Genomic DNA, 21,904 nt, shown 5'->3' on the forward strand with positions numbered 1-21,904 from the left:
TTATTGTCCTAAAGTGACAATAAAATGTGTGTGATGTTGCAAAAGAAACAGATCAGCAAATAGATCACAGGACTGGAGCAGACGCAGAGCCCAGAAACAACTCCTGAACCACGAGAACTTTGCATCTGGTAAATGTGGCATTTCAAATCAGCAGAAACAAAATGCATGACAACCTACTTGAAACAATAAATTTAGATCTTTAACAAACTATACACATGAGTAAGTTTTAAATGAATTAAAGACATAAATACATTTAAACATAAAAGTAGTAAAAGAAAATGGAGGATTTTTTTTTTATAATTTGGGGTAATGAAGGCTTTCCTAAGAAAGGCATAAAAGCTACATAAAAGCCACTTTGCCTTCTAAAGTGAAAGCAAAAAAGAAAACAAAATAACAGAGCTAATCTCAAAAAAACATTAAACATATATACATATTTGAAACATAAATAATATTTAAATATTTAAAATCTGCAAATCAATAAGACAAGCTAATAGAAACAGGAGTTAAGGTTTAAAAGGAAAAAGCAAGTTTCAGAAAAGGAAATTTTAATGTTTACTGCTGTATAAAAATATGCTGATCTCGATCTTAAACATGCAGATTAAACAGTGAGATTCCAGTTTTTATCCATTAGTCAAAAATTTGAAAGATTGATAACATGATTGATAACATTTCTCTCTTAAGGGAAAAAAGACTGTCTTTTGGTCACAATATGTCCCACTAGTGACCTACTTGCATTTCAGTATGTAACAGTAAGAAAAATGTAGGAGGAAGTGGCTATCTTCCCTTCTGGAGAGAAAATATTTTGTCTTTTAGATACAACAGGGCCTCCTGCCAGGCATAATTTTTTGTTTTTTTAATTGAGAAACAAAAATGGTCAAGGACACAAGAGCTTGATTCAATCCTTAGAGCCTTCCAAGGGAGTGCAAAGGACCTCATCTTCAGGACACTTTTGGGTCACAACCCCTTAGTTATGCTGCCACAGGCCTGTGTCTTGGGTACAAAAGGCAGCCAGGCTGTCCGCACATTCTCTGCCCTGTTTCCCAGGGTAGAATAAATAAATGTAGCTTCTAGTACAGTGTATATAATCCTAAAAACCTGTCCCTCTCACAGCTGGGGCACCTTGGTGCTTATCCAAAACACTTCCTACCAGTTTTTAGCAAGACTCCTGGCGCGGCATGGAAAGAGAAACAGGCCTTTGTTGTGATACCTTAATAGTGATTGGGTCAACAATATAATATTCTAAATAAGAATGGAGAGGTCAAAAGGGTGGTGATCCCATCACTACAGGAAGTGCTTCTAAAATGAGAGGAGCCTCAAAATGAGAGCTTATTTGATTGGTCCCCTCGCTTCTCGAAGATGGTAAAAGTGCTTTGCTGTGTTATGAGCAACAGTTTAATTCCTGAGTTAGAGGTTTTAATAACATACAAATACAAGATGTGTGGTGTTTGTTTTAAAATGTTTGTTTGAGGGGCGCCTGGGTGGCTTAGTCGGTTAAGCGTCCGACTTTCGCTTAGGTCATGATCTCGAGGTTCGTGGGTTCGAGCCCCGAGTCAGGCTCTGTGCTAACTGCCAGCTCAGAGCCTGGAGCCTGTTTCAGTCTGTGATTCCCTCTCTCCCTGACCCTCCCCTGCTCGCGGTGTCTCTCTCTCTGTCTCCTAGAAATAAATAAATTAAAAAAAAAAAAAAAAAAAAAGAGCTCCCAGGGCCAAAGCCTAGAACATTTAAAAAAATAAAATAAAATAAAATAAAATGTTTGTTTGTTTGGGGCGCTTGTGTGGCTTAGTCGGTTGAGCGTCCGACTTTCGCTTAGGTCATGATCTCGTGGTTCGTGGGTTCGAGCCCCGTGTCGGGCTCTGTGCTGACTGCCAGCTCGGAGCCTGGAGCCTGTTTCAGTCTGTGACTCCCTCTCTCTCTGACCCTCCCCTGCTCACACTCTCTCTCTCCTAGAAATAAATAAAAAAAAAACATTAAAAAAAATGTTTGTTTGTTTTGAGAGAGGGAGAGGATCCCAAGCAGGCTCTGTGTTGTCATTGTAGATGTGGGGCTCAGACTCACAAACCATGAGTTGGATGCTTAACCAACTGAACCACCCAGGTGCCCCAGAAGAGACGTGTGTTAAAGAATACAGATTCCTCATGCAAGGGGTTTCATTCACTGGAATTTTTCCCTATCCATTCCTCTGCAATGTTTTTATGAAATTTTTTCTCCTTATTCTTACCAAAATTATTTTTGTTGGTTTATACATGTCTAAATATCCCTCATATTGCTACAGTTGAAATATTATTTTTTTTTTTTTATTTATTTCTAGGAGAGAGAGAGAGAGAGACAGCGTGAGCAGGGGAGGGTCAGAGAGAGAGGGAGTCACAGACTGAAACAGGCTCCAGGCTCCGAGCTGGCAGTCAGCACAGAGCCCGACGCGGGGCTCGAACCCACGAACCGCGAGATCATGACCCAAGCGAAAGTCGGACGCTTAACCGACTAAGCCACCCAGGCGCCCCTACAGTTGAAATATTATTACATCGCTTCACTCACCACTAGTATTGAACACAGTCTCAAGGTTGAAGGCAGAGTTCAGTTCTTTTAAGCAAACCAGAGGAAATGGTGGAAGCAGAATGCAGGGATCTAGTTTCTGACTCTCATGCTCTGTCTGCAGCTGTAAGCCTTATCTGCTCCAAGTTATGCCAGCCGTAGGGATCTGTATCAGGCTATCGCTTATTTACTAGGCCACCTGGATTTCATATCAATCTCCCACATAGATCGACACAGCAAGTATCATTCAGTACTTGGGGAAATGTATCAGTCAAGGCCCCCTCAGGAAAATACAAACACACTGGGAATAAGCCAAAGGAATTTAATCCAGAAATTTGATTACACAGGTGATGGGATAACTAAAGAAGCAAACAGAAGATATTGAGGTAACTCAGAGATTAGCCACAGCAGAAAGCCATTAGGCCACAGAGGAAAGGAGGAGCAAAGTTACTAAGAGCCAGGGGCCAAGGTACAAGCTGGAACCATAGTAGACCTGTCTTGCTCCAGCTGAAGCCAGAAAGGATGTGTAGCTGCTGATCCCAACATCCCTTTCGCCCTCCAGTGAAAGCCAACTGATCCTGGAGCCTGGAAAACTCAAACTACAGGGGTCAGCACCCCCAGGAATACAGAGCAGGGCAAGAGAAAGAAATGGATCTGAGGGGAGAAATATGGGAGACTTCTCCATTGGCAAGCCACCAACTGATTGCAATGCCAGATACACGGGAAAATGACTGTTGGTTGTGCTGGCTTTTCTGTTCTATGTTCCCGTGTTCATTAATATTTCTATTGAAGTCCTGGTCTCCTAGATTTTAATAAGCAAATATTTACTGAAAGCCTATTTGTGCCAGGCACTGTTTCATTGTTGCTTTGCTTGTTTTGATTTTTTTTTTTTTTTTACAAGGAGGAGGAGGGATAGGGTGGTCTAGGGGACATACCCAGCAGGCAGTCTCCTGGAACTGGAAGGATCTGGCAATTATATTAATATAAATTGGCCTTACTCCCATCAAAGTAGAAAGTGTGTTCAGGTGGGAAGTTATACAAAGACTTCATGGTAACACAGGTCCTTCCCTTATTTGGCGTCATGGGTGTGCACTGTTGGCTGCAATTCTAGAACCAAATAAGGTATGCTGTGGTACTCTACCAAGCGTGAGCCTTTGCTATCTCGTTTCCCTTTTAATTTGTGAGGTCCTCCCATTTGTTTCCCAGAAAGCTGTCTGATTTTTTCAAAGTGCAAGCAGTACCTGAAGAGAGAAGAAGAAAAACAGCCTTTTTTATTTTCTCAGACTGTTGATTCTGCTTTGGTGAGTTGAAATGATTTAGTAAGTAGATCTGTTTCAATATGTAATGTTTTAAAAAGGAAATCCACCCTCCTTCCACCTCACCTACCTCTCCCCCCACCCCCACCTGCCCCCAGCTAAATAAATCTCAAACAAATATAGAAAGAAGAAGTACAGATTCATTACAAGTGTATATTCATCAGTCTGCTGTGGAGACCCTCTAGTCTTACGTGGACCTGATCTTAGCTCTGGTTTTGTTGGCATCTTGCTGAAACTTTTATAGGTGTTTCCTCTTCCGCGAACTGGAGCATGATATTTGGAGTAGCCCTGCCAAAATATGTGTGGTGACTCGAAGGATTTACACCTTTGCAGGTGGTGAAGAAAATAGCGGAGCCCACCAGCCTGGACGGCCCATGAAGAAGGCAGGCACGTTAAGAAACTGCCAAGCGAGGGGCGCCTGGGGGGCTCCATCGGTTGAGCGTCCCACTTCGGCTCAGGTCATGATCTCACGGTTCGTGGGTTCGAGCCCCGTGTCGGGCTCTGTGCTGACTGCCAGCTCAGAGCCTGGAGCCTGTTTTGGATTCTGTGTCTCCCTCTCCCTCTGACCCTCCCCTGCTCACGCTGTCTCTCTCTCTCAGAAATAAATAAAAACATTAAAAAGTTAAAAAAAGAAAAAAAAAGGAAAGGGGAGGAGGGAAGTAGCCGCAGTTCTAACAATAAACACATGCACAGCAAATTGTTGTCCAGACCCAGGTTGATAACAATCATCTTATATCTTTAATATTTTAAAATGGTGAATTAAAAACATACCTGTAGACACTGGGCTCCCGGATATGGGTAGTATACACGAGCTGCACCTAAGAAATATTAAGAGACAGAGAAGAGCAAAGAATGAGTTTCTGCTGCGAGAATGTTGTCACTCGTCTGCACCCAGAATTAGGGGGTGTTGTTAGCTTCTAAATAGGACTGATAACTAGCATATCTCTGACATCTTCCTTCACAAGGCAGAGCAGTACCAGACATCCCATAGCATAAGGCCAAATTCAAAGCAGAACACCCAGCATGTGAACAAATTAACAGCATCCCCCTCCGTGCCCTAAAAGCACTGAAAACAGAGAAGTTGGTGGTACTCAGATAGAAAACATAAAACCAACAAAATGAATCAGAGCATTTCCTTTACTTAGGATGTTGTCTAGGGGGGACTATAACATGACTAACTTTAACACACACACAAAAAAAATGTGCATCTCTAAATGGTAGTTGACCAGCAACTCGTTTATGTATTGAGCAAATATTTATTGGGCGCCTGTCATGTGCCGGGGCCAGGGATGCGGCGATGAAAAAAACAAAATGAAATGAACAAACAAAAACTGTCTCCCCTGCCTCTGACATTATGGTGCTGAGAAGCAGATAATAAACCAATTAATGGGAAAAAAGACTACATTCGGTAAGATGTATCTAATCAGGGGGGCGGGACATGAGAAATGGGGAAGAGATGGCAATGAAAAATGTATCTATCGATCAGGGAAGGACTCGCTGAGAAGGCACCACTTGAGTGACGGCTCACGGAAGGTAAGGGAAGTAAGCAGACCAGGGGGAACATGGCCAGGCAGCCAGCACCCAGGAGCATCTGTGCAACAGAAAGGAGGCCAGAGTGGCCGCACAGTGAACTGGTAAGATGGGGACAGGGAGTAAGGGGGCCAGATCAAGCAGGTAGGGTGACTATATAATCTATGGTTCCAACTGGGATGTTCTTAAAAGCGAAAGAGGGGTGCGTACCAAAAATAATTGACACTATCCAGCTTTTAAAATACGTATTTCTTGACCCCAAATTCAGTTTTATTATATTGATGGACCTACCAAATAATTCTCTTGAAAACTTACTTTCGAATAAAATTCTCTAGGGGCGCCTGGGTGGCTGAGTCAGTTAAGTGTCTGACTTTTGATTTTGGCTCAGGTCATTGTCTCACGGTTCATGAGTTCAAGCCCCGCATCGGGCTCTGCACTCACAGCATGAAGTCTGTTTGGGATTCTCTCTTTCCTTTTTTCTCTGCCTCTCTCTCTCAAAATAAATAAACTTAAAAAAATAAAATTCTCTAGAACATTTTTAGATGACACACAACTATAAACAGTAATTTTTTTAAAATGTTTATTTATTTTGAGAGAGAGCACAAATGGGGGAGGGGAAGAGAGAGAGGGAGAGAAAGAATCCCAAGCAGTCTCCGCACTGTTTCACAAACTGTGAGATCATGACTTGAGCTGAAATCAAGAGTCAGTTGCTTAACTGACTGAGCCAACCAGGTGTCTCTAAACATTAATTTTTTTACTTTTTATTTATTTTTTATTTTTTAAATGTTTTGTTTATTTTTGAGAGAGAGAGACAGCTTGAGCAGGGGAGGGTCAGAGAGAGGGAGACACAGAATCTGAAACAGGCTCCAGGTTCTCAGCTGTCAGCACAGAGCCCAACGCAGGGCTTGAACCCACGAACCGTGAGATCATGACCTGAGCCAAAGTCAGACGCTTAACCGACTGAGCCACCCAGGCGCCCCTAAACATTAATTTTTTAAAAACAACTTTTACATTGATTATTTGAACATTTTTAAACAGCACAGTAAGTAATTATTCTTGATATAGATTCATATACCTTAATTGGTTACCTATCCATCATTGTCTCCACTGTGATGTGGAAATTTTTCTGAAAGATGTCTCTTTTTAAAATATGATCTTATGATCTTATTGGGGCACCTGCATCGCTCAATTGGTTAAATGCCCTACTTTTGATTTTGGCTCAGGAGGTCATGATCTCAAGGTTTGTGAGTTCAAGCCCCACATCGGGCATCGTGCTCTCTGCTGACAGAGTGATGCCTGCTTGGGATTCTTTCTCCCTCTCTCTCGGCCCTTCCACTGCTCTCTCTCTCTCTCTCTCTCTCTCTCAAAATAAATAAACTAATGAAAAAATTTTATAAAATATGATATTATTATTTCCATATTTTTTTAGTATTGCAAACTAGTTAAGGAGCTGCACTTTATGGTTAATGTATTTTGAAGTTGTTGACACTTTTAACTGATGCTTCTCTGTAGACCATAATATTTTTAATTGAGAAAATATTCCCACTATGGATGCTGATTAGCCTATAAATTCAGGGCAAATTCTGCTAAATGGAGGATATTCTCAATTGTTTCTCATATTAAAATGTATAAATATTTCTGCCCCAGTATTTTCACAGGTGCTGTATTTCTACCTCCATCCAAGCACCTTTCTTCAATAATATTTTTACAAGACAGAGCTCTTAAGTCATCTCTATTCGTGATTCTTTTTAACATTTTGCCAAATGTAGATACTGCAAAATCATAGACCTTCACAATTTCATCCCAGTCTGGTGGAGAATATGAATTTATCCAATTAAAATTAGAAACGCTATCAAAGACAAGATTTTTCCAAAGCACAATTTTCAAATTAGGTAATTAAACCATTTGAGCTCTCATCTGTTAACTTGTTCAATTCCTCCCCAGCTTTTGTAGAGAGAAATTTGAGCTCCTTCCTTTTTGCAAGCTTTGTTTTACATAATTGCAACTTGCTGAAAGGCTCAAAAGCTGAATTTTCATGCTACATTCACTGAATAATTCGATTAAATATTTTGGACTGATTTTCCACATAATGCAACCTATATTTAAGTTGCTTTACAAAGTGTTATTTTCAGAGGCTCAGGCACTTCTAAAATCTTATTGATAGGCAATACAGAGAGAAAATGAATGCAGCCATGCCAAAATGTTGCTTCCGTATTCAACATCACCTTCTGTCACAAAAGTTTTGTAGATGAGTTAAATACATAAATATTCTGATTGTGGAAATATACATCTGTAAATTTTGACATTTGCAGTTTCTATTTTGATTGGTAGAATCCTGGAGATTGGATGCGGTCAGGAATTTTGTGCATATCACAACCAATTCAAGCACATTTCTGCTGCATAGGTTTTTAAATATGGAATGAGCATTTTTTTTTTACCGCAATTCTGTTCTCCACCAAAATTTGTATTCATATTATCACACACACAAAAACCCAGTTTGTCTTCAATGTTGCACTTTTCCACTAAATTTACAATGGCATCAACAATGTCAGATGTTTCATTTTCGAGAGAAGAATGAACTTCCAAATACTGAATTTTGACCCTTTCAACTGGAGGGGGAAAAAAATCAAAGCATTTTGGAATGAACAAATTTTCTAATTGAGGTTTCTGGTGGCACGGACATAAAATTGACATTATTTGATGGTTTACGAATGGAGTCAATTCAATCATCACATTTACTTTAGTTACAAGAACAAGAAACCTTGAAACTGATAATGAAAAATCCAGTTGAGAAGCGTCGTTTGTTCCAGATGTAAAGGTGTGCTTCACCGTGACCTGTAAACACACCTACTTCAGCTGTACACCAAGCACATCCTTCTTACATTAGCAACTTATGAAGTAGATGCTGATGTTTCTTCCCCATAGCTCTGTCTTCCTGTATTCCAAGGGGCAGTAATATTTCTACTTGATGCCGGGGTGGACAGGAAATGTTGGCAAATATTTTGTGCAAATTACACATTCATCATCAATTCCTTGAGAAAATTAAACATGTAATTCTGGATTTGGCTTTGTTTTGAGCCAAATGCTGCTAAAAACATCTGTTGCAAAAATAAAAGCATTGCCAAATAATAAAACAAATAGGTATAGCCTTACATAGACCATTAAGGACAGAGCTGTTTTAAAGGGAACATTTAGAATATACTACCCTCAGTGGCAAGAATGCTTAGCCTCTATTTCCTTAAACGTAATGTGTATAACATTAAGCCACAGTTTCCCATATTTTTTTTCAGACCCTGAGGAGGCTCCGCGCTTCTCATGAGCATTAGTGGTGGTATACCGTATGGCCAGCTGGGGAAAAAGCTTCCAAAGTTTTCCTGCCACCAATGACCAGAGGAGTTAGCTGTCCCTGAGTGTGCCTAAGCTTTTATTTTTAACATCCGGCACACCACATATTATCCCTGAAAAGGTGCTTGCCAGTTAGGATTTATCTGAACAGGATCAGGGAAAGAGAGAGGAGTTATCATTAGCCATCTTTAGGATTCAGCCATAATACAGTTCGAACTCTGTTCACTGAATGTATTTTCATGCTACTAGATGATGAGGCATTGGAAGAAGTCAGAAGAGCCAAATGGAGGTCTATGAACCCATGCTGGTTTACTTTAGCGTAATCACTAATAAGAAAACTTCATAAAATATGGAAGAACTAGGGTAAATGCCAAAGGCAATAATAGGATGTCAGGAAAACAAGCATAAACTCAGGTATTGTCCAAGTAAACCAAGGCATATAATCACCCCACTAAGGTCAGTGTAAAGACGGTGGCTTTTACTTCAAATGAAGATGGAAATTCACTATGGGGTTCTGAATAAAGGAATGACATCATACGATTTAAGTTTTATGAGATCACTCGCTGCTACTCTGAAATAGAATGTTGGGGGCAAGGGTAGCAGACCAGTTAGGAGCCTATGGCTATGATCTTGCATTGAGGAAAAGAGACAGTAGTTCTCTGGCAGAGAAATAAATGTTCATCCTTAAAACTGTATGTATATAGTTGGAGGGAAGAACAATTAAAGGGGGAAGGAACCACAGACTCACATTTCAGGTCTGTGTACCCGATGATTTCATACCAAGTGTACAAGGATGAATCAGAATATCATAGTTCAAAACACCACATATGAAAACTACTTAATTCCTCTTCTACACTAATTCCATTCTCATCAAGCAACCTCTTACTTATAATATAGATTCATGTAGACTTACATATAGGAAGGGAATATATATATATATACATCAGCAAATACTAGTATCTATTCTAGTTGATGGTTTTAATTCTAACCAGACACTGATAAACTGGATTTCTGGATTTTTTTAAAAATACCATCTCTTATGAGTTTAGTTTGTTTCTGTTGGTCCCCGAGAGTGTCATCATCTCTAGGTATGCTAATAATTGAATTTCCCAATACATTCAACAGAAAATAAGACCTGGAAAGTTGTGGCCCTAGAAGGTCACTCTGAAAAGACTTGTCTGAGCTCCCACTTGGCCTTTCCCAGGTAATCCCTGGTCTTCCAGAGTGCCAATTCCAGCCAAACCACAATATGCATCTCTGATGCCCAGACAACAATATCAGAATTTTCCAAGTAAATTAGGGAAGACTCTGTTACCATGCCCTCATAGAAGACAATTTAATTCTCAAAGGCTTATTCTTCCATAATGATTTTCTCAATTCTCCTCCTTTCCAAAAACAAACACCTTTAAGTTATCATTGAGGGGTTCTTCTTCTCTTTTCTTGGACATGATTCTCCTTTCATATCATTTTATGTAAGATACAACTAATTTTCAGAAATGTACTCCAACACTTATATTAAAGGTACTCCAGGGGAGCCTGAGTGGCTTAGTCGGTTAAACGACCGACTTTCGCTTAGGTCATGATCTCGCAGTTCGTGGGTTCGAGCCCCGCGTCGGGCTCTGTGCTGACTGCCAGCTCAGAGCCTGGAGCCTGTTTCAGAGTCTGCGTCTCCCTCTCTCTCTGACCCTCCCCTGCTCACGCTGTCTCTCTTTCTCTCTCCTAGAAATAAATTTTTTAAAAAATTAAAAAAAAAAAAAGGTACTCCAATAAATGAAAAGTTACCGGCAAGGGACTTGTATCACTCTGAGCAGAAAGGACCCCTGAAGTCTCAGCAAGGTCATTCTCCTTTCTGGAATGCTGATCCAGGGAAAGAGGAGCTGGGTTGGAGGATTCATCACTGTCCTGGAGAGTGGAGCGTTCCAGTTCCTCCAATAAGGCATCTATAAGATACAAGAGAATCATAATACAGAATGTGGAAGATTTCTGGGATAATTTTCCCCCTTAAATATCCCCACTGTGCCTCTATTCATCTCCTTCTTCTCCTGGGTTAAGGCTATTTTCAAATATTTTCTCTTATTCCTTATTTTACTTCAAGAATGTGGTCTATTCTACCAGAAGATGTTTAATGTCTCCACATGCTATGATTTATTTCTATGGTTGCATTCAATTTCATAGCATCACTCAAGAATTGGACTTCTTATAATGCAGCATATTAATTCTTATAATTCACTTTGGGTGGATTGCCCACAAACATCTCCAATAAGAAAAAAGTATATCTTATAAGTTTTTCCTATCAGAAAATGGAAGTAACTATATTACTTTTTTTTTCTAAATATACCAAAACAGTGGGGAGACTGGGTGATGCAGATGGATAAGTGTCCTACTCTTGATCTCAGCTCAGGTCATGATCTCACAGTTGGTGAGTTCAAGCCCCACATCAGGCTCTGCGCTGATGGTGCGAAGCCTGCTTAGAATTCTGTCTCTCCTTCTCTCTGCCCCTCCCCCACTTGTGTGTGCACTCTCTCTCAAAAAATAAACAAAATAAACTTAAAAAAAAGAAATATACCAGACAGTAACACTTATTTTTAACGCTGTTTTTTTTTCTTACATCCCAAGCACATGACAAAATTGTCAAAACCAAGTAGAAGTATTCTGTTTTTTAGGGTATAGGGGGAAAAAAGGGATCAGAGAGAAAACAGGTATTGCAAAATCAAGCAAGATATTGCAATCCTAATACTCGTTGCCTCTCTTGTAGTTTTCTTAAGGAAAACCAATGCACGTTACAAGTAGCACACTATCACTTTTCTGTTAGGATGAAATTAATAATAATAATACAAATTAACACATTATAGGCACTATGCTCAGGAATGTATATATTTCATTTAGTCATCCTAATGCTTTAAGGCAGGTGATATTATTGTCCTAACTTTGTAGATCAAGAAAGAGACAACTTGTCTCTGTTGCTACTGACATAGATCTTGTCTGACTGATTCTGGACTATCTGATCCCAGCCCCTGCACTAACTTCAAGTCAAAAATTCCAGTCCCCCTGGGCACCTGGGTGGCTCAGTCGGTTAAGTGTCCAACTTCGGCTCAGGTCATCACACAGTTCGTGGGTTTGAGCCCCGCGTCGGGCTCTGTGCTGACAGCTAGCTCATAGCCTGGAGCCTGTTTCAGATTCTGTGTCTCCCTCTCTCTCTGACACTCCCTTGCTCACACTGTTTCTCTCTCTCAGAAATAAACAAAACATTAAAAAAAAATTCCAGTCCCCATCCTCACATGGATTCTCGGGGCCATCTTGGCATGACTACTCCAAAGTCGTTTCCTCACCTGCATAATGAAGTAATTCTATTTCAAGTTTTTTTCAAATTGTGGGTTGCAATCCATTAGTGGATCCCTGGTGGATTTCTTACCACAGGTCATGTTTTCTTAAAGTTCGCAAAACTGGATTATACTATTTCTAAGGATCTGGCTAGTTCTGAAGTCCTCGGATGAGGGAAATGAACTTCACAGGTCATTAATAAAACAGATTTTCTTTAATTTCAGATGTCGGGGGTGATGGGTATTTCTTAATGGCATAAGAAAAGATTTAGTCATTTCTGCCCGAAAGTCCATCAACTGATGAATGGATAAAGAAGATGTGGTATGTATATGTATATGTGTGTATATGTACATATATATATATATATGTACACATACACACACACACACCATGGGATATATATATATATATATATATATATATATATATAGTGTGTGTGTGTGTATAGAAGCAAGCAGCAAACCAGCAAAATATATATATACACACATACACACAATAGAATATTACTCCACCATAAAAAAGGAAATCTTCCCATTTGCAAAGATGTGGATGGAGCTAGAGTATCACGCTAAGTGAAATAAGTCAGTCAGAGAAAGACAAATACCATATGACTTCAAGAGTATGTGGCATTTAAGAAACAAAACAAATGATCATGGGGATGGGGCGGGGGCGGCAGAGGAAAACCAAGAACCAGATTCTTACCTATAGAGAACAACCTGATGATTATCAGAGAGGAGGTGGGGTGGGGGTGGGTGAAATAGGTGAAGGGGATTAAGGAGTGCACCTGTTGTGATGAGCCCCAGTGATGTAAGCGTTGAATCACTATACGGTACTCCTGAAACTAATCTTACACTCTGTTAACTAACTGGAAATTTAAAAAAAGAAAAGATCTAGTAATTTATTACAAATGAAATTTTCTACAGATCTTTCTTAATCACCCATCTCAAAAAAATTTTTTTTAAGTTTATGCACCATTTTAGAGATAAGCAAACTGAGTTAAACTCTTCAAGGCAAACTACCCTTCAAAAAATAAACTGCAGTGGAAAGAAAGACATGGAGGGGAAATTGAGAAATTAAAAAATTTAAGAAACACAATGAATTTCAATGTATGAACTTAAATAAATAAAAAAGAAACAATGAGGGACATTGAACACTGAATATTCAATACTTTAAGCACTGTAACCTTATTTTAGGTGTATAAAGGATATTTGATAACAGTAAGTAATTTCTGTTAACATTTTAAGTGTTTCATGGTGTTAAGGAACTATTACGAATTTTGTGAGTAATGATGCTATTATGGTTATTTGTATATGGATATATTTATTTTAGAGATTAATGGTGAATTATTTACCAATGACATGAATATAATATCTGATATCACTTTAAAGTAATCTAGGAGTGCAGGCAGAGAAGGACAAATATCATATGTTTGCACGTATAGGAGGATTAGGAGGAACTTGACGGAGGACCAAGGGGGAGAAGAAGGGGGGAAATGGTGGGGGAGAGGGAGAGAGGCAAACCATGAGAGACTCTTGAATGCTGACAAAAACTGAGGACTGATGGATGTGGGGGGGAGGAGGGATGGGCATGGAGGAGGACACTTATGGGGATGAGCACTGAGTGTTATGTGGAAACTAATTTGACAATAAACTATTTGTAAAAAAAAAAAAAAAAAAAAAAGAAAAAAAAGAAAACAGTAACCAAAAAAAAAAAAGTAATCTAAGAGTGGAGTGCCTGGGTGGCTCAGTTGGGTAAACATCAGACTTTGGCTCAGGTCATGATCTCACAGTTCTTGAGTTCAAGCCTGACATCAGGCACATGGGGCTTTGAGCTCACAGCAAGGAGCCTGCTTCAGATTCTCTGCCTCTCTCTGCCCCTCCCTACCATGAGCACACTTTCTCTCTCTCTCAAAAATAAATGAACATTAAAAAATTTTTTTTAAATAAAATAATAAGAAGTGAGAGGAATGGATGGATGTATTAATGAAATAAGATTAGCCAAGAGCTGATGATTGTTTAAGCTGGTTGATGAGTATGCTAGATTTCATTAAATTTTTTCTTTACTTTTATATATTTTAAAATTCCTCATAATAAAAGATTTTTTAGAGGAACAAAAAAAAACTAAAGTAGAAAGAGAAAGTAAAACTTTTTTTCTCATAACCTTACTAGCCAGATTGAATGCCAAACTTCTGAGTTCCAAATTTTTATTCTGTGCCCCTCTATTAAGACATAGCCGCCTGCCTTTTCTATTTTCTAAGCTTCACTCCAACCAAAAGTCATAGATCTTCTTGGATTCAAAACAAAAAAGCACTTACAATAAAGATTAGGGGGGAGGGGAGACCCTCCATGACCCAGAGAAGAAACCTTACCTCTACCCTGAGAAGCACCAACAAACCAAGTTAGTGAAACTCTCCCTGATGGGTCATGAGTTAACAGGCCTTTCTCTTCCTGTTTCCTTTGAGTGCACATCGCACCAACACCCAAAATCATCTTGCCTTCTGCCAGATTCTGTAATTTAAAGATGACTAATTTCAGTATGACAAATGCCGGGTTACGAGGGGTGGCAGCCGGTATTAGACCGAAAACTCCACAGTCCTCTCTTGCCCTTCATCTGCGGAAATCAAATCGTGTCAACGTTAACACGAAAGGAGTAAATTGCGTTTTCTTGGAGGATCTCAGTGGCTTGTGATGCTTTCATTCAGAGCCAGAGTCCGCTCCTGGCTCCCCGTTAGCCAGCCTCCCTGAGTAATGAAGGTTTAGGTAAAATCTGCTGGCTGCAAACTAGCCACCTGGGAGGAAGTGCTGCAAAAAAGGAAGTATCTGCCTGCCTTTGCTAACCTGTCACCTTCCAGGCAGCTTGGTACTTTCTCCATTTCTGGACCAGTTTTCTCTACCATTCATCCTGCTCAACTAGCGTAAAACTGTCCAAATCTAATTTTTAATTTTTTAAGTATCTGGGTCGTTCTATTGGCTGGAGCACCTGAAACAACACACTTCTAAAATGGGACAGGGGCGCCTGAGTGGCTCAGTTGGTTGAGTGTCCTATTCTTCATTTTGGCTCAGGTCATCATTTCACAGTTCATGGGTTTGAGCCCTGCATCAGGTTCTGTGCCAAGAGCATGGAGTCTGCTTGGGATTCTCTCTCCCTCTCTCTCTGCCTTTCCCTGGCTTGCGCTTTTTCTCTCTCTCTCTCTCAAACATAAACAAACATTTAAAAAACCAATAGAAGAACACCTTGTAGCTTAATCAGCTTTGGTGTTAGGGGTTCCTGAGAGCAGTACTGAACAAGTTTATCATTTTTCTTAGTTTTCTCATTGGAAATAAAATGTGGATAATACCTATTTCAAAGAGTTGCTTCAGACACTAACATGATTAATACATGTAAAAACGTCATTTTAGCTTAACTCACTGACTACTACTAGTTCCTCTTTGAACTACCTGCATGAAAGCCATTGGGTGTTGCTAAAATAAGAAAGAAGGGCTAGATTCTAGCGAACTGGAATTTGAAATTAGTCAGAAATGTGAACTTCCCCAATCCTCACACAGAATAAGAATGTGGATTCTACTCCAAGTCCAAAACATGATCTACAATCAGCAAAATAGTTTTGCTTTTATTAAATACCACCTTTCCATCTTCATTAATATCTCTTTCCTTCTATAATTTGCCTTTCTTCTTTTCTCTGCTCCTCTGGCTCTCAAATTACATTCCAAATAACTAACACTCCAAATAATTAACAACAAAACAACAATATGCAAGATATGTTTTTTGTTGTTGTTCATACTTTTGACATACACCAGACATACAAAAACCCAGAACACTATGGAATTAATACAGCTTGGAGATTGAGTAAAGGTTAGTGACTCAGTGTTAGGAAGGATTCCAGCAACAAAAGTCAGCCGAGGATAAGGAATGAATCCCAAGAATGACAAAGCTCCCATTACTCCAAAGATTTGAAGTCAGGGATCTCTCTGAGCCACGTGGCCAATTGTTTCACTGCTGGTTTTAATTGTTTGAAGGGGAAGAGTTATTTGCAGGCCATAGTAATCTGTTCCTTCAGAATTTCAGAGAAATTCTGAATGATAATAAAGAGCTTAGCAACAGAATCACTGGCATTATAGTGCTAATTCTCCTTGATTTAATACTAAACCATGCAACAAGTGAATCCACCCTGGGCTTTCTCCAACTTTTACAGATGCCTCATTCTTGTTCTTCTATTCCATTTCTTCTCCTCACCAACACCCTATATTCCTCTCCCTTTTTTTTTTCCTTCCTAAATCATATCTCTGCAGGTGCCAACTGCGTGACCACCCTATGACCTCCAATAGCCCCCAAGGGGCAAATACTCATAATAAAATGACAGTCTCAAAAACAACTCAGTCCAAAAGTATTTGTGTGTGGTTTACTCTGCTAAGTACCAAACCTTCTGCCTCTTTGTGCCACTGAAGCAGTGAGCCCATAGTTCCCCAAAACAATCCTTCACCCTTGGTTGGGCTGAGGTCAAGGAAGTAGAAACAAAAATCTTCCAGCGGCACCCTCCCCCTGGCTAGAAGGACACCCCACTGCACAGAGATGGTAGCCAAGTCTTCATCCCTTCAGCGTCCCCTCCGGGAAGGTCTTCACTCACCCAACTCTTCCATTGTCACACACCCAAGATGTGCTGGTCCCACACGGTGTGAGGAAACTGTTTTGGCATGTGCTGAAGAGGACCGCAGAGGAACTGAATGAGACAGTGTGAGGCAGCCTCTATAACCCTTTTTGGTTCCTGTATTTGCGTAGAACTTCCTCTCTTTTGATTTGGTGAGGTTTTCTTTTCTTTCTTTTTTTTTTTTTTTTTTTTTTTTTTTAGTTAGGGTTCTATAAATGGGACATAGAAAGATGGGTAGTAGGGTTTCAGTTCTGTTAGTGCATCTGACAGGGTACTAAAGATTCAAAATTAACTTTGAAAAAAATTGAGCACCTACTACGCTCCAGGATTCATCTTGAATTCATGGGAGGGGCAGATGTGCACTTGTGTTTTTCCTCCAGTGTGGATATCCCACTGAGGCTATGCATCAGAAAACCTGCTGTGTGTGTGTGCGCGCGCGCACACATGCAAGTGTGTGCAGGTGAAGCTGGGGACCACAAAAGCAGTTTCCTTCATAAAACTTCTATCAATTAACCAGCACCCAATTCATTTTGCTGTCTTCATTCACTTAATTATCCTGAAAATTATGCTTCCCTGAATAGAATGTAAATCCATTAAAAGCAGGGCAAAGTAGTGGTCACATTTGGATTTTCAGGGTCTGGTTATTTCTGTGGTACAAAACACAACAACTATAGTAGTCCTGAAGAATGAAACTGGAAGACAAGACACAAGGTGTTAACCTGCAGATGTCTCAGTGAAGCACATTTTCTGCCTCGTTTTGTTGCTTTCTAGCAATTTCTCTGAAAAAGGACCCTGAGATTAATGTTCGTCTTTTTTGCCACTCTGATTTTATTCACCTCGAATGAAATAAAACATTTACAAAAGGCCTACTATGAGAAGACTGTGTGAAGAACTGTAATTATGGTCCTCTGATACAGATATTATCTCCATCTTTACCAGTGGTGAAATTAATTCAAGGAATAGTAACTTGCTGAAGTTAACAGAATGATAGGTAGCTTTACTGTAATCCAGAGGGACAGAGAGAGTCTGAAGTGCAAAACCCTATGTAAGGCTGGAACCCACCAACCCACAAACTATGAGATCATGACTTGAGCTGAAGTCAAGACACTCAACCAACCGAGTCACCCAGGCGCCCCAAGCCAGAATTAGTTTCAAAACCTGTGATCTTTCCTCTGTAATCCAGTGGTCTGTTTTTAGGTTGATCTAAGGAACCATTCTTTCATTCCCTTCTGACAAGATTTTTTTTTTAATTGAAAGATTCCCACTCTGCATTACTTTGAGCAGCCATTGGATGTCAGTGCTGTTCCAAAAGTCCAGATGGGTTTGAAAAAATTCCCATCCACACAAATCCATAGTTTTTACAACTGAAATGTCACTAGTCCTATGAAAATGCAGAACACTCGATAGCAAATACGCAACAGTTGCCTCATCTGAAGTGGTAACGGAGCCAAGACACTAAGGAAAAATGCACTTCAGCACTTGGCTTGCAAATATTAGACTCCATCTGCAGCTTAACTGAATGATTAATGTGTAATTTGGAATTGGATCCCCAGATCTTATTTCCAACTGCTTTCTCTGGGGGGTTTTAACCCTGGATGCTTTATTTTCTAGGGGTAAGAACCAGTCTCTCAAAATGCTCCCTGGTTATAGTGCATGAAAGGAAGAAAGGAAGGAATGCAGGAGCCACTGAACGCAACTTGGAAAACAAATGGAAACTCCTATTTGACGCATTAGAATTCAGTTGCACACGCTAGTGGACAGAAAGGTAGTTTCTGACAAAGCTGCTATTCTGACCGTGCTTCCTGTGCAGCAAAAACATCCAAAACCACAGAAACCGAGTGGCTTTGAAGGAGGGAGCATGAAAGAGGCCTTGGGTTTCTGTGTAGGTCACAGAATCACGCTAACAACCCTTCACCCTGCCCCCTTCCCTGCAGCCCAGGGACCGCAGCCAACTTAGGCAGCTGACGCTAGCTCCTTGGCACCAACATCTGGTAGAATAGCAACTCTTAGAATCCTTTCCACAAACATTTATTTAAAAAAATTTTTTTAACTTTTATATTTGAGAGACACAGATGGACAGAATGCGAGGGAAGGAGTGGGGGAGAGGGAGAGAGGAAGGAGTGGGGGGAGAGAGGGAGAAGAGAGAAAAAGAGAGAGAGAGAAAATCAAAGCAGGGTCCAGGCTCTTGAGCTGTCAGCACAGAGCCCCACGTGGGGCTGGAACCCACCAACTGTGAGATCATGACCTGAGCCTAAGTCCCAGGCTTAACTGACTGAGCCACCCAGGCGCCCCTCCACGGACTTTCATTAAGAACCAAATTAGAAGCGGGTTTGTGCTATGCCCCTAGCACCCGACGGATCCAGATTCAGTGCCTGACCTCCAAGAGCTCACGGGTCACACCCAGGATGACGAGGCGTATACTGCAGACATGAACGCCAGAACGTGCAAAATGACCAACCCAGGCTAAAAGCTATTAACGTGGCCATCCTAGAAATGTTTCGCCGTCGCCCATTAAGAAAGTCAGGAAAATCGTCCCAAGCTATCCCAACCAGCAACTGCCCCGAGAACTGTAATGGGATTTGTGTAAGTGTCGCGGCCGAACCCGGAAATACTACCTCCTTGAAAGAGCAAACGCCTACTGCAGAAAGAGTCAACTACCTTTCCCATCCTGCATCACTCAAAACCTCCCAGCATCCCCTGCGCCTCTGGTGGCCTATCTTCCCAAAGCTGAGGATAGTCAGGACTTCATCTCCCAAGATGCCTTTTGACAAGTTGTCCCTGCGCATGCGCTAAGGGGCGGGGCCTACTTGCCCTCACGACCCCGCCTCTGTTCTACGGCCGCCATTTTTTCAGAGACTTTCATCCGGCAGCCGACGGGGTTTTTTTTTCTTAAAGGAGAAGCGACAACTCAAAAAATTTCCCCCTTCTTTCCGCAAGACCTGGCGGCGCTGGGGACAGAAAGGCCACAGACAGGAAAGTGGGGTCGGGGTGGAGGCAGAAGAACGCCAAGGCTACTTCCGCGGCTTAAGGAAGAAGGATAGAAAGCCCTGTGGCATTAGCGGCTCCTTAGGGAGGCAGGTGCGCGCGCAGCCAGTCCAGGGTGCGCGCGAGGCGGGGAAAAAGGTGCGTTTTCCTCCCACCAATCTCCTCGCGGGACCTGCTCCTCCCACTGCCCCTAGCGCGCGTTGAGCTCGTGGGGCGGGGGAGGGGGGAGGAAGGTCACTTTAGGATTGTCGCGAGACGCAGCCGTTTAACGGTGAGAACGGGTGCGCGGGGAAGGAAACCTCGCGCGCTCCCTTAGAGCCGTTTCCTGATTGGTTGAAGGAAGGGGTGGGGGAGGGAACCTGGTACGTCGCTGCGTGAGAGACCGCGAGGGGCAGGGCGAAGAAGCCGTCCCTCCTCTCCGATTGGTCCGCTGAACGTCTGTGGCGGGCGCGCGCGCGCCGCCAGCGGTAGCGGGCCTTGACTGGCAGGGGGCGGGGGGGGCGCCCTCGGAGCCGGGCGGAGGGGAGGGGGGAAAAGAGGAGCGCTGAGTGAGATTGAGCCGGACGCTCCGGTAGGCGAAGGGGGCGGGGGGAGCAGCGCCGCGGCCGCCGCCGCCTCCGCCTCCGCCGCCTGGGACGAGGGGGTGGGGGACGGACGAGCCCTGATGCCGGGGGAGACGGAAGAGCCGAGACCCCCGGAGCAGCAAGACCAGGAAGGGGGAGCGGCGGCGGCGGCCAAGGCGGCTCCGGAGGAGCCCCAACAACCGCCCCCTGAGGCGGCGGCGGCGGCGCCTGCGGGGACCACTAGCAGCCGCGTGCTGAGGGGAGGTCGGGACCGGGGCCGGGCCGCTGCGGCCGCCGCCGCCGCCGCTGTGTCTCGCCGGAGGAAGGCCGAGTATCCCCGCCGGCGGAGGAGCAGCCCCAGCGCCAGGCCTCCCGACGCCCCAGGGCAGCAGTCCCAGGCCGCGAAGCCCCCGTCTCCAGCTCAGGGCAAGAAGAGTCCGCGACTCCTGTGAGTAACGCAGTCTTTCAGGCGGTGGGAGAGACCCCCCTCTGTCCGCACGCAACCTTCTCGGCTCCCGTAGCGCCCACTCCACGTGACATCCTGCCTGCTCTGCCCCCTGCCGGCTCGCACGCCAGATGTCACACCGCCTCCCCGCTAGCTGTCCCGCCGCGCCTCTCCGGCCCTCCCCCGTGCCCTCCGTCCGCGGGGCCACTTCCCCTCTCCCGAGGTCGCCCTTTGTGGGATACGCGTCCCCTGCGCCTTCGTGACGCGCTCCTTCCCCGCCGCAGCAGGCTGCGCCCGCACTCTGGCATCTGCGCTCCCTTTGTCAGCCTGTCCCTTCGCCTCGGACGGCGGCCCTCCAGTGTTACATCACATCCCCGTTAGGGAATCCGCAGCCCAGCCTCAGTTCCAGAAGTGTGGGTCCCCCACCCTCTTCCCATTAATTAGCTCGAGAGCCGGTTGTGGAGTAGCTCTATGTGGTCTTCTCCGCTCTGCTGAATTCTCACATCACGTTTCACTTGTGGGAAGCTGGCGCTTCGCAGGGTGAAACGTGGCTCTGCCAGTTTCAAGTGTAGTTTTTGACACAGCAAAATCCGATGGGTGTCTTTTAGCGGGCTTCCTTTTGTTTTGTTTTTAGTTTTCGCTTCTCTGCTTGTGCTTCTGTTCTAACGTAGGGACTTCATCCTTAAAAAAACAATTCTCAAAGGAAGTCTTATTACCTAGAGATCATGGAGGGAACCCGGAACATAAGTATTTGGAAATGGTTCTATGTGGAAAATACTGAGTACACGTGTTTGTAAATTGTGGAAAGTAATCATATTAGCTTTTGAATTCGGCACGGAAAACAGCATTTGTGTCTTTCGACTTCCAAGTGAAAGAAATTGGTAAAAGGGAAAATCAGAGCGGGGAATCTCCGTTTTGAGTGTCCCCTCCCATAGATAGTGTGGCAAGATTTGGCTTATCCCAAATTTAAAACTTGAAACACACCTGTTCCAAAATTAAGAATTAAGTCTGTGACTTGCATGCTTGTCTTAGAAGCTTCCCAGAAAGAGAGAAAATTCAAAGGTAATAGATGTATTTCCAATTTTAGAATGTTATATAAGTTAACATCCAGAGAATTTGTCGTGTAAACTACAGTTCTGTGAACAAAGATATGTACATAAATCATTTGGTTGTAATTGGGATTCTGATTCCTGTAGATTAATTCCACAGTCACAGAAATTTTTAA

The 21,904-nt window shown here is 42.5% G+C and overlaps 2 protein-coding genes across 6 annotated transcripts in view; one reads left to right on the top strand and one right to left on the bottom strand.

Annotated features, from left to right (window-relative positions):
- LPXN (leupaxin) overlaps positions 1-19,585 on the bottom strand; it is a 40,280-nt gene extending 20,695 nt beyond the window's left edge. Inside the window, exons 1-3 of one of the 3 annotated variants that reach the window (XM_039245058.1) lie at positions 19,345-19,585; positions 10,503-10,660; positions 4,617-4,663 (exon numbers count right to left, since the gene is read on the bottom strand). In XM_039245058.1, coding sequence (XP_039100989.1) covers positions 4,617-4,663; positions 10,503-10,660; positions 19,345-19,360 — 221 coding nt within the window. In that variant the 5' untranslated portion in view covers positions 19,361-19,585. Of the gene's footprint in view, positions 1-4,616; positions 4,664-10,502; positions 10,661-16,665; positions 16,812-19,344 lie in introns of those variants that run through there. The other 2 variants (XM_039245059.1, XM_039245060.1) reach the window with 2 other exon arrangements.
- Positions 19,586-20,214: 629 nt separating this feature from the next.
- Positions 20,215-21,904, top strand: part of ZFP91 (ZFP91 zinc finger protein, atypical E3 ubiquitin ligase) — a 44,330-nt gene continuing 42,640 nt past the window's right edge. For 2 of the 3 annotated variants that reach the window (XM_039245055.1, XM_039245056.1), the window contains exon 1: positions 20,218-20,682. In XM_039245055.1, coding sequence (XP_039100986.1) covers positions 20,336-20,682 — 347 coding nt within the window. In that variant the 5' untranslated portion in view covers positions 20,218-20,335. Of the gene's footprint in view, positions 20,683-21,904 lie in introns of all 3 variants that reach the window. The other variant, XM_039245057.1, reaches the window with a different exon arrangement.

Source organism: Hyaena hyaena, unplaced genomic scaffold (assembly GCF_003009895.1).
Source record: "Hyaena hyaena isolate Hyena2069 unplaced genomic scaffold, ASM300989v1 scaffold_252, whole genome shotgun sequence".
In the NCBI taxonomy this organism is placed as follows: Eukaryota; Metazoa; Chordata; class Mammalia; order Carnivora; family Hyaenidae; genus Hyaena; species Hyaena hyaena.